Below are 12706 nucleotides of genomic sequence, written 5' to 3'. Positions count from 1 at the left end.
ATTTCTCTATTCTAAATATTTCATATGGGTGGAATCATATATAATAACATATGAATAATTTTCCATTGTACGATATACCACATTCTGTTTATCCATTCATCCATTGATGGACATTTGTCTCCACCTTTCGGTATTATGAATAATGTCGCTATAATCATTCATATACAAGTTTTTGTGTGAACATCTGTTTTCATTTCTCTTGAGTATATACCTAGGAGTAGAATCACAGGGTCATATGGTGGCTTTATGTTTATCTTATTTATTTTTTTATAATCTTTATTGGAGTATAATTGCTTCACAATGCTGTGTTAGTTTCTGTTGTTCTGGATACAAGTCCCTTATCAGATCTATGGTTTGCACATATTTTCTCCCATTCTGTGGTTGTCTCTTCGCTTTTTTGATGGTTTCCTTGGAAGAGTTTTTAATTTTTATGAAGTTCAGATGATCTATTTTTTTCTCTTTTTTGCTTATGTTTTTGGTGTCATATCTAAGAATCCTTTGCCAAATCCAAAGTCATGAAGATTTACCCATATGTTTTCTTCAAAGAGTTTTATAGTTTTAGTTTTTACATTTAGACCTTTGATCAATTTTGAGCTAATTTTTATATATGGCATGAGGCTTTTCTTTTGCACGTGGTTATCCAGTTGTCTCGGAATCTTTGTTGAAAAGACTCTTCTTTCCCCCATTGAATTGTCTTGGCACCCATGTTGAAAATTCAGCGGACTGTAGACGATATAATTTATTTCTGGACTCTCAATTCTATTCCATTGATTTACATATTTATTTCTGTCTCAATACTTCACTGTCTTCATTATCATTGCTTTGCAATAACTTTTGAAATTGAGAAGTGTTAATCATCTTAGTTTCTTCTTTTCTTTTCATTTTTTTCCCAAGATTGTTTTGGCTATTCTGGGTCTCCCTTCTTATACATTTTAGAATCAAGTTGTCAATTTCTACAGAAAAGTCAGCTGAGATTCTGATAGTGCATTGAATTGATAGACCAATTTAGGGAATAATGCCATCTTAACAATGTTAAGTCTGCAGACCCATGAACATGGGATGTTTTTCCATTTACTCAGATCTTTAATTTCTTATTTTTTATAGTTTCCAGAGTATGAGTTTTATGCTTTCCTTCTTAAATTTATTCCTAAGTATTTATTTTTTGGGTGCTATTATTAATGGAATTGTCTTCATATTTTTATTTTTGGATTGTTCATTCTAAGTGTTTAGAAATACAACTGAACTTTGTATATTGATCTGGTATCTTACAACCTTGCTGAACTTGTTTATTACTTCTAATAGTTTTTAGTGGATTCCCTAGGATTTTCTATATGCAAGCTCATGTCACAAATAGAGATAGTTTTATTTCTTAATTTCCAATCTGGATGCCTTCTCTTTTTCTTGCCTCATTGCTTTGGCTGGAAGCTCCAGTACAATGTTGAATAGAAGTGCCTGGAGAAGACATCTTTGTTTTGTTACTGATCTTAGGAGGAAAGCATACAACTTTCACCATTAAGTATGATGTTAGCTGTGGGATTTTTATAGATGCTCTTTATCAGGTTGAGGAAGTTCCCTTTTATTCTTGGTTAATAGAATTTTTTTTTAATCATGAAAGGGTTTTGTATTATTACATGAGTTTTTAAAAAGTGACCCTTATCCCTTGTGGATGACTTAATAAGAGATAACCCTCTCTGCATGGATGATATAGAAAAAGGCACCTCCATCCTCCAAGTGGATGTTTTAGAAAAGCCACCCCCACTTTGGGTGGCACAGTACTGTTAGTGTGTTTGAGCAGGTGAGCAAAATGCTCCTCTCTCACCCCAGCACTCTTATTCAGGACCTAATCTGTACATGGAGGCCTTGCCCCACAACCATTTTCTTTTTCAGTATCTGGTTTCCTAGTGCCTGGGGCCTCTCTGATTCACTTTTTTTCCAGAGATTTCATACCAATGGCTGAGGTGTTGATGAGAGTCAGACACAAAATCTTACATCAGTTTTAAGCAATCTACATGTTTCAGTCTACTGCCTTACCCCTGCCTTCTGTGGCTCCTGGTGTCTCCAATTCCTGAACTTCTCCGGTACTTATTATCTTTCTCTATAGGTACTTGAGTTTGACCTTCCTCTGCTCTGCTAAGTCACTTGTCTTTCTTCTATCCACTTTCCACTGATATCTTTGTGATTTGGAGTTATAGATATCACTTAGGTCAAAGAAGATAGAGTTTGTGCTCTTATTTCTTCTTTTTCTTAATTGTATTTAAAAATTTTTTTTAATTTAATTTTATACAGCAGGTTCTTGTTAGTTATCATTTTATACACATCAGTTGCCCAATTGCCCAATTCATCACACCCCCACTCCCCCAACCCCCCCCCACGGCTTTCCCCCTTGGTGTCCATATGTTTGTCCTCTACATCTGTTTCTCAATTTCTGCCCTGCAAACCGGTTCATCTGTACCATTTTTCTAGGTTCCACATATATGCGTTAATATATGATATTTGTTTTTCTCTTTCTGACTTACTTCACTCTGTATGACAGTCTCCAGATCCATCCACGTCTCAACAAATGACCCAATTTCGTTCCTTTTTATGGCTGAATAATATTCCATTGTATATATATACCACATCTTCCTTATCCATTCGTCCGTCGATGGGCATTTAGGTTGCTTCCATGACCTGGCTATGGTAAATAGTGCTGCAGTGAACATTGGGGTGCATGTGTCTTTTTGAATTATGTTTTTCTCTGGGTATATGCCCAGTAGTGGGATTGCTGGATCATATGGTAATTCTATTTTTAGTTTTTTAAGGAACCTCCACACTGTTCTGCATAGTGACTGTAACAATTTAAATTCCCACCAACAGTGCAAGAGGGTTCCTTTTTCTCCACACCCTCTCCAGCATTTGTTGTTTTTCTGATGATGCCCATTCTAACTGGTGTGAGGTGATACCTCATTGTAGTTTTGATTTGCATTTCTCTAATAATTAGTGATGTTGAGCAGTTTTTCATGTACTTCTTGGCCATCTGTATGTCTTTTTTTTTTTTTTTTTGTGGTACGCGGGCCTCTCACTATTGTGGCCTCTCCCGTTGTGGAGCACAGGCTCTGGATGTGCAGGCTCAGCGGCCATGGCTCACAGGCCCAGCCAGTCCACAGCATGTGGATCTTCCCGGACCGGGGCATGAACCCGTGTCCCCTGCATCGGCAGGCGGACTCTCAACCACTGCGCCACCAGGGAAGCCCCTGTATGTCTCCTTTGGAGAAATGTCTATTTAGGTCTTCTGCCCATTTTTGGATTGGGTTGTTTGTTTTTTTAATATTGAGCTGCATGAGCTGTTTTTATATTTTGGAGATTAATCCTTTGTTTGTTGATTTGTTTCCAAATATCCTCTTCTGTTCTGAGGGCTGTCTTTTCATCTTGTTTATGGTTTCCTTTGCTGTGCAAAAGCTTTTAAGTTTCATTAGGTCACATTTGTTTATTTTTATTTCCATTACTTTAGGAGGTGCATCAAAAAAGATCTTGCTGTGATTTATGTCAAAGAATGTTCTTCCTATGTTTTCCTCTAAAAGTTTTGTAGTGTCTGGTCTTACATTTAGGTCCGTAATCCATTTTGAGTTTATTTTTGTGTATGATGTTAGGGAGTGTTCTAATTTCATTATTTTACATGTAGCTGTTCATTTTTCCCAGCGCCACTTATTGAAGAGACTGTCTTTTCTCCATTGTATATCCTTGCCTCCTTTGTCATAGATTAGTTGACCATAGGTGCTTGGGTTTATCGCTGGGCTTTCTATCTTGTTCCATTGATCTATGTTTCTGTTTTTGTGCCAGTACCTTATTGTCTTGATTACTGTGGCTTTGTAGTATAGTCTGAAGTCAGGGAGTCTGATTCCTCCAGCTCCGTTTTTCTCCCTCAAGACTGCTTTGGCTATTTGGGGTCTTTTGTGTCTCCATACATTGTAAGATTTTTTTGTTCTAGTTCTGTACAAAATGCCATTGGTAATTTGACAGGGATTGCATTGAATCTGTAGATTGCTTTGGGTAGTATAGCCATTTTCACAATATTTATTCTTCCAATCCAAGAACATGGTATATCTCTCCATCTGTTGGTATCATCTTTAACTTCTTTCATCAGTGTCTTATAGTTTTTTGCATACAGGTCTTTTGTCTCCCTAGGTAGATTTATTCCTAGGTATTTTATTCTTTTTGTTGCAATGGTAAATGGGAGTGTTTCCTTAATTTCTCTTTCAGATTTTTCATCATTAGTGTATAGGAATGCAAGAGATTCCTGTGCATTAATTTTGTATCCTGCAACTTTACCAAATTCATTGATTAGTTCTAGTAGTTTTCTGGTGGCATCTTTAGGATTCTCTATATATAGTATCATGTCATCTGCAAACAGTGCCAGTTTTACTTCTTCTTTTCCAATTTGTATTCCTTTTATTTCTTTTTCTTCTCTGATTGCCATGGCTAGGACTTCCAAAACTATGTTGAATAATAGTGGTGAGAGTGGACATCCTTGTCTTTTTCCTGACCTTAGAAGAAATGCTTTCAGTTTTTCACTATTGAGAGTGATGTTTGCTGTGCGTTTGTCATACATGGCCTTTATTATGTTGAGGTAGATTCCCTCTATGCCCACTTTCTGGAGAGTTTTTATCATAAATGGTGTTGAATTGTGTCAAAAGCTTTTTCTGCATCTATTGAGATGCTCATATGGTTTTTATTCTTCAATTTGGTAATATGATGTATCACATTGATTGATTTGCGTATATTGAAGAATCCTTGCATCCCTGGGATAAATCCCACTTGATCATAGGGTATGATCCTTTTAATGTGTTGTTGGATTCTGTTTGCTAGTATTTTGTTGAGGATTTTTGCATGTGTATTCATGACTGATATTGCTCTGTAATTTTCTTTTTTATAGTATCTTTGTCTGGTTTTGGTATCTTTTTAATTGTATTTGTCTCACCTTTTAAAAATTTATTTGTTTGTTTATTTATTTATTTATTGGCTGTGTTGGGTCTTTGTTGCTGTACGTGGGCTTTTCTCTAGTTTTGGAGAGTGGGGGCTACTCTTTGTCGCGGTGCGCAGGCTTCTCATTGCAGTGGCTTCTCTTGTTGCTGAACATGGGCTCTGGGTGCGTGGGCTTCAGTAGTTTTGGCGCGCAGGCTCTAGACTGCAGGCTCAGTCGTTGTGGCTCACGGGCTTAGTTGCTCTGAGGCATGTGGGATCTTCCTGGACCAGGGATAGGAACTGTGTCCCCTGCATTGGCAGGTGGATTTTTAACCACTGCACCACCAGGGATGTCCCTGTGCTTTTATTTCTTGTTCTCCTTGTTTTGAAGAGAAAAAATATTTCTGCTCTTGAAATCAGAATTCAATGCCCTCATTCTAGAATGTGAAAACCTAATGCCTAACAGGATAAAATAAATTACTTCATCCCTAGGCTAGTTAATGGAAGAGTTAAAACCAGTATTCAGTTCGTGATTCCCTGGCCAAAACTGAACTATGATTTGTTCTTTCTCCACAGAAGCAAACGTAGTCTGAGAGCTGGTAGGTACCTTTGAGGTCCTAGGTAAATTTTCCCAAGTTTTCCATGAATCTCCTTAACAATATAAGTGGATTTCAGCTTTGGTTAAAATATCAATGTGAATGGGAGAATTCACTATTCTATATCTACCTATTCTTATTTCAGAGAGCTCTGATTATCGGAGACATATTTTCCTCTGAAACGCTTTTCTTCACTTCCATACATTGTATCTATTTCTGCTCTCTTTAGTTACAAAGAACTTTTGTATTTAAAAATAATATAGTTTGGTGAATAGAAGTCTGGCTTTCATAGTCTGGAGAAAGGTTACTAAACTCACCGCCTCCAATTCTTTGTCCAACCTGAAGAAAATATTTGAGCCAGTTGGGAGAATGTAAAAATTTCCAGGTGAATATTACAGGCAGATAAAACAAGTTGCATAAGCACAGAAAGGTGGAAAAATACAAGTTGCTCAGAGAATACAAATACATAGAATACATAGTTACAGTATGTAAAGGAAAAATCCCTGTCTTCTTCCCATGTTTCTCCTTTACTCTCACACTACTACTGTACTCACAGTACTTCTAAAACCAGATGTGTGTGGGTTTTCCCTACACTGAGCAATTCTGTGACACCAGCTTGGTGTCCTACAATTGAACTCAATCCTGACACTGTCAACCTGGAGACAGCACCTGGAGATAGCATCAGATCCCACAGGTTAAGGGCTCAGTCCCACAAGACTGCCCCTACTTCAGATGCCAATTGAAAGTAGTTAAGTGCCCAGGTTACCTACAACTTCTGTCCAACACAGCTATAATTGGAGGTTCCCATGACCTCCCCCCTTAGATTTGATTATTGGCTAGAACAACTCACAGAACTCAGGGAAACATGTTTACCAATTTATTAAAGGATATGATAAAGGATACAGATGAACAGATACATAGGCAAGGTCTGCGAGTGCAGGAGCTTCTCTCCTGGTGGAGTTGGGGTGCATCATCCTTCTGGTACGTGGATGTGTTCATCAACCTGGAAGCTCTCAGGTTGGGATTTTATGGATGCTTCCTCATGTAGTCGTGATCAATTAACTCCATCTCTAGCCCCTCTCCCCTCTCTATAGAATGTGGGGAGGGGCTGAAAATCCCAAGCTTCTAATCAGGCTTCATCTTTCTGGTGACCAGCCCCCATCTAGGAGCCACCCAGAAGCCCACCAGAGTCCCCTCATTAGAACAAAAGATGCTCTTAGTGCTCTTATCACTTGGGAATGTACAGGGGTTTCAGGAGCCCTGTGTCAGGTACATGAGGCAGAGACCAATATATTTATTTACTATTTCATAGTAAGGTGGGTATGAAGACATGAAAAGTTAGTCAGGAAAAGTAATAATGCTAAATGCTAACAGTTTATTAAGCTATATTCTGGCTACTACTTAGTACTTTACATGTAATAACCTTCATTACAACCTTATTATTATCCTGTTTTACAGAGGGGGAAAAGGAGGCATGGTAGTGTTAGGGTAACTGGCCTAATGTTATACAGCTAATAAATGACGGAGATGGGCTCTGAATCCAGGCAGTTTGTATGCCCCTCATGAAATGGTCTCATAATGAGTGGCCTTTTTATTTTGAAGATTCTGGCACTTCTTAGGTAGAAAGTTGGAGACATTGGTAGGAAGATCCTCTTCTATCTATTCATCTTTGGCTTTCTCAAAGGAGAATCTAAGACAAGATAAGTGGTCCAAGTTTATGGAGCCAGAGTGGAGACCAGAGGACTGTTCCAACATTCTGATCTTCCACATATAACCTGGGGTTAGGAGGACAGACTTGCTGGTGGCTGGTGGACTAAGCTCAGATATTTCAAGTTGGGCAGAGACCTTCAGGGAGGAGATATCTTACCTTCCTATCAAGAGGAAAGCGAACTGAAGCTGTGAAAGGGAAAATGAGTAGTGTTGGCAGTCAGTACTTGATGCCAGTTCTTCTTTTCTGCAAATGCAAAGAGGGAAAAAAAGACATTTTACAATTAAACAGCCATTAGTTAAGTACTGCCAGGTTCTAAGTGGTTGTTTATAAATTCATCTGAGCCTCACAGCAACCCTAGGGGACAGGCACAATTATTATTCTTATTTTACAAAAGGCGCCATTAAAGCACGAAGATATTATATAACTTGCTTAGTGTTGTTTTCGGCAAATAAATGGAGGTGTGAGGCTGGAAAGAACTACAATAAAGTTGTCATTAAGTACAAAACCAATGATTAAAAATCAGTACTTTTCAGCTACTGTGTAGCAGAAAGAACCCTGGATTTGAATCAGGATTTGGATTCAAGCCCCATCCCTGAGTGCTGTGTAAAGATTTGGGGCTGGTCACTCTGGGCAATTTTATCGCCTACAAAATGCAGATAATAATACCTACCTCCTAGAGTTTTTGTAAGGATCTAGCGAAATGACTGTAAAAGTGCACTGTAATCTCTAAAATGTTAGACAAACGTGAGAAACCTTTCCTCCGGGCTCTGGATTCGTAAATTTGGGCTACGGACTACCAGTCCCAACAGGCAAATCCTCCGCGTTCCCTTCCCGGAAACCCGCGCAGGCCCCTCTGGGACTTGTAGTTTTATACGGGATCTGGCCCGCCTTTCCCGTTTAGTAAGGGCGGTGCGGCGTGAGACCCGGAAGTACTCGTCGCCTGAGAGGCGTTCTGGTTAGGAAGGCGAGGTTAGAGGTCGCGGGTGCAGAAGGCGTTCCTGCCGCTGTCCTAGTCGCTATGTAGCGGAGGGGTAGGCACCCTCCGCCACGTTCTGGAAGGTTCTTGGGCTCGACTAGGGCAGTAGCCCCAGGATTTCTAGTCCCCGGCTTCGGGTCCTTGCCGGCTGAGCGGAGCCGCCGCCGCCATGTTTGGCTGCTTGGTGGCGGGGAGGCTGGTGAGGATGGGGCCGGGTGGTCTCGGGGAGGGGGCAGGATGCCGAGGGCGAGGCCCCGGGAAGGGGAGGGTGCGTCGGTGCGCGGGATGCGGGGAAACCTCCTCACCTCTAGTTGACTGCTGAGAGTGTGAGGGTGGGCAGTGGGACGCTGGGATGTTCGCTCTCCTTTCCCCACAGCTCTTTTCAGAGTAGCAGTCACACCATTAGCTGCCATTTATCGAGTGTGCATTATCCTAGGCAATGCACGCCTTTTGTCTGTTCCTAGTCATCTCAGCCATCTATGTAGCGCTTATTTGGCACTGCACACTTGACCGTAACTCGTGAGATGGTGGTTCTCATTCTCATTTTGCAGTTGAGGAACTAAAGCTCAGTTGGTAGTATAAATACTCGCCTGAGCTCATAAAGTGAGTTCGAGGTAAATGTGGTGTTTGAATCTAGTCTGTAGCGTCCTGTTTGTCGAAGATGAAGGTACTCGGGCAAAGTATAACTGCTGGGTCCTTTTGGAAGGGCCCTAATAAAAATATGCTTAACGTAATTGGAAATGGGCTGATAGAAACGCCTGAAACTTAAAGCGTGAGCGATATCTGTGATGACCCCAGAAGGAGGTGAGCAGTGAATTTCCTTATTGGTAAAAAGAGATTACCTTCCTTGATGAATTGTTAGGTAAATGAGTTAAGTACCTGGGATTGTCCGAAGAATCTGGAGGGTGAATCTTGCTTGCCTCCGTAGAAGCCACTCAGAAATACATTTCAGACCTGATTCCTTTCACCTAGAATTCTTTCTCTTTATTTTTTTCTCCCTCCTTTATTAAATGTTGCAGCCCCTTTGCTGAATTTTTTCATCAATTTTTGATAATGTAGATATCAAAAATTGTAGATATCAAAAATGTAGATATCAAAAAAGATAATGTAGATATCAAAAAACAGAGATAAATTGGAGATGGCTATCCTCAGAAGATTTATTGTCTGTCCCTTGAATGACTGGGAGGCCCCTTTTGGTGATGGTGGTAATTGATAATACTGGTGGGATAACTTTGTATTGCTTCTGCTCCGGATAGGAAGAATGAAAGGACCAGCCTGGGATTGAGTGTGGGACGAATTTCGTTAACGAACAACATTTAAAATGTGTGTGTTTTTCTAAAGAATAGAAAGGCCCTATGGAATCCGTGTTGTCTACTAATTTGGAAGGAATTTAGTTATAGCAGTGCCTGTGTCTATTTACCTAACACCTAACCTACATAATGGATATACAGTAGGGGTTCCTTCATGACAAGATTTTCTTTGACGGTGTTTGACTTTTTAATTCTGGAGTATTTGAACATGTTAACCAAATGAAGGGCAAATAGACCTAGCGATGCCTCAACGTTTAACTACATTATTCTTTGACTAGAAAAATTCACCAAATCTAAAGTTATGGACTCAGTAAGATGTACCCTTTTTCCTAAGGTCGAGGATTAGGGTGTCATAATACAGATTAACAAAATGTCTGGTGCCTTTGACAGTTGACATTTAAGAAATATTTATTTTACCTGATGATTATTTCAAGACTTGTAGATACCATGATTTTATGTGCCTTTTAAGATTATGCATGCCAAAAACTGGTAAAATTGAATTTAATACTAATAGGCATTTTGGTTTATATTTATGTTCTTCCTTCCTTTGTTTTATTCTCTGTATTTAAACTGGAGGGTTTAATAATTTGGGGGTTACAAATATTTTTCAGTGAGTAGGCAAAATGACAAATAATGAATCTGCAAATAATGAGGATTGACTGTAATAACTTCTGAACTGCTTACCCATTTTAATTACCCGAGGTTCTTTACCTTCAAACTAGAAGATAAAGCTTTGGTGGCATGGTGTTTTGAACAACCTTTCATTTTTATAACATTCTGAAACTGTAGTGATTTATTTATGTAAGTAAAATCCTTTCAGGGCACTTCTGAAATAATTTAGTTATGTTTTTGAAAGATTACATTCATTAAGTCATTTTAAGGCTAAATGTATATTTTTAGATTTTTCTATTAAAATAAGCACTCTTTTTGGTGTATTTGGTAATTCCATAATTAGAGTATCAGACTGATCCATTGTTATACTTGATATAATGACTATAATTGACTATATTTGGTAACAGAGCTTACAGCAATACTAAAAGGGCTATAGAAACTTACCAAACCATTTCACTAAGGCGAGTTTCTTATATTCTAGGTGCAAACAGCTGCACAGCAAGTGGCAGAGGATAAGTTTGTTTTTGACTTGCCTGATTATGAAAATATCAACCATGTTGTGGTTTTTATGCTGGGAACAGTCCCATTTCCTGAGGGAATGGGAGGATCTGTCTACTTTTCCTATCCTGATTCAAATGGAATGCCAGTATGGCAACTCCTAGGATTTGTCACAAATGGGAAACCAAGTGCCATCTTCAAAATTTCAGGTCTTAAATCTGGTAAGAATAATATATTAAAACAGTTTCATAATTAAACTTTTTTCTTAAATAGCATAACACAGAATGTGGCTTTTTAACTTTTCATTATATTTTTCTGATTGCTGAAGTAATATGTAACATTATTCAAAAAAAAAAAAAAAATCAGGGACTTCCCTGGCAGTCCAGTAGTTAAGACTCCATGCTTCCACTGCAGAGGGCACAGGTTCCATCCCTGGTCAGGGAACTAAGATCCTGCATGCTGTGAGCATGGCACGGCCGGAAAAAAAAAAATCAAATGGTACTGACACATTTGAAAAATGGTAAGTGAAGAGACTTACACTCCCATCCATCCTCTGCCTCTGGAGAGAACCACTCACTGTGGTTTTCTTTGTATGCTATATACCTTTGTAAAGGGATTTTTCTGAATTAGTGGGTGTTTTAATAAAAATGAGAGGAATCTTCTCATAATTTGTAATATGCACATCAGTGTTTAAATAAACAGATAAACCAAGGAGACTTGTATAGGAAATACAATGAGAGTCCTTTTTTTCTACGAAGATCTTTTGAGCTCTTAGATTTGATTACCCCTTCAGTGTTCTTCTGTTTGTTGTATTGACATTGCAGGTGTTATATCTTACAGGGACAGTCCTTGCTTTGATGCTTGAGGTATTTTGTTTAGAAATTGAGAATGATACTAGGTAGCATTTACTCCCATTGAATATCTGGTTCCTTTGAAAGTCTAGATAAAAGCAGACATGAAAAGTCTTAGATTATAAATATGTGTTCTCCTGGAAATAGTCTGTAAAGTCCAAGGCAAAGTTATATTTAGGTAACATGTTTATATATTTAACAAACATTTTGGTATCTACTATAATGATTAAGTTCTTGCCTGAGATCACTCATATTGTTACAAAGGAAGATAGTTCTATGGACCAATATTTAGAAGGGTGAAAAGTAATTGCGGATGTTTGTACAAAGTGCTGAGAGAGACTAAGTAAGGGACAATTAACTCTTAAGTAGGTTGGGGAAATTTTCTGGGAGATGATATTGGACCTTTTGAGAAGATAAGTAGGAGTTTGTCAGGCCTGTGAGAGGCCTATTGGGCAGTCTTTTCTAGGTAGAGGTAATATGGGTATAATGATTAAAGTTTGAAATCGTGGTATGCTCAGAACGGCACAAGGTATGGTGTATAAGATAGGCAGGCACGTATCATGAAAAGCTGAAAAGCTTATGTATCACACTGACTCATTTGAATTTAATAGGCTAGCAATTTTTAACATGCTTAAATCACAGACCTATTTGATAGTGTCATAAAAAGTATGTGTAATATAATATAAACATAATGTAAATACTAAAAAATTTGCATGTACTCTGAAGCCCATCCATGTGTCCCTCCCCATAAAGAACTGTCCCTGTATGTATAGAGGAGCCAGTGAACAATTTCACGTAAGGGAATGATATGATCAAATTTAATTTTTGTCCTGAGGACTGTGAAGAATGAACTGGAGCAGTTCTGGCCAGATGATGAACTGTTAGCTGCTGTTATTTATGTAGTTGGAATTCTACAAGAAGAAATGGGAAAGAGTAATATTTAAAGCTAAAAATTGTTGAGATTGATGATAAATACTAATCTCTAGATTTAAGAACCAGGACAGATTCTTACAGTCCTTCTCAGTGGGGGTTCCCTGAGTTAATTATCCCTAATCCCTAAGGCAGTGGTTCTTAAAGCCAGAGTCCCTGACCAGCAGCATCAGCATTACCTGGAAACTTGTTAGAAATGCAAATTTGTGGTAGGACCCCAGACCTACTGAATCAGAAAACTTGAATGGAATCCAAGTATTTAAATAGGTTCCCTAGGTGTT

General features: G+C 38.7%; 1 protein-coding gene across 2 annotated transcripts in view; it reads left to right on the top strand.

Moving 5' to 3' along the window:
• Positions 1–8167: 8167 nt before the first annotated feature.
• The window catches only part of HIKESHI (heat shock protein nuclear import factor hikeshi), a 32456-nt gene continuing 27917 nt past the window's right edge, over positions 8168–12706 (top strand). The window contains exons 1-2 of one of the 2 annotated variants that reach the window (XM_065882407.1): positions 8168–8423; positions 10628–10865. In XM_065882407.1, the coding sequence (XP_065738479.1) occupies positions 8394–8423; positions 10628–10865 (268 nt within the window). In that variant the 5' untranslated portion in view covers positions 8168–8393. The remainder of the gene's footprint in view (positions 8424–10627; positions 10866–12706) is intronic. The other variant, XM_065882408.1, reaches the window with a different exon arrangement.

This window comes from Phocoena phocoena, chromosome 8 (assembly GCF_963924675.1).
Source record: "Phocoena phocoena chromosome 8, mPhoPho1.1, whole genome shotgun sequence".
Taxonomy (NCBI): Eukaryota; Metazoa; Chordata; class Mammalia; order Artiodactyla; family Phocoenidae; genus Phocoena; species Phocoena phocoena.
The sequence above is the reverse complement of the archived record's forward strand: the minus strand, read 5'-3'. Positions and strand labels throughout refer to the sequence as shown.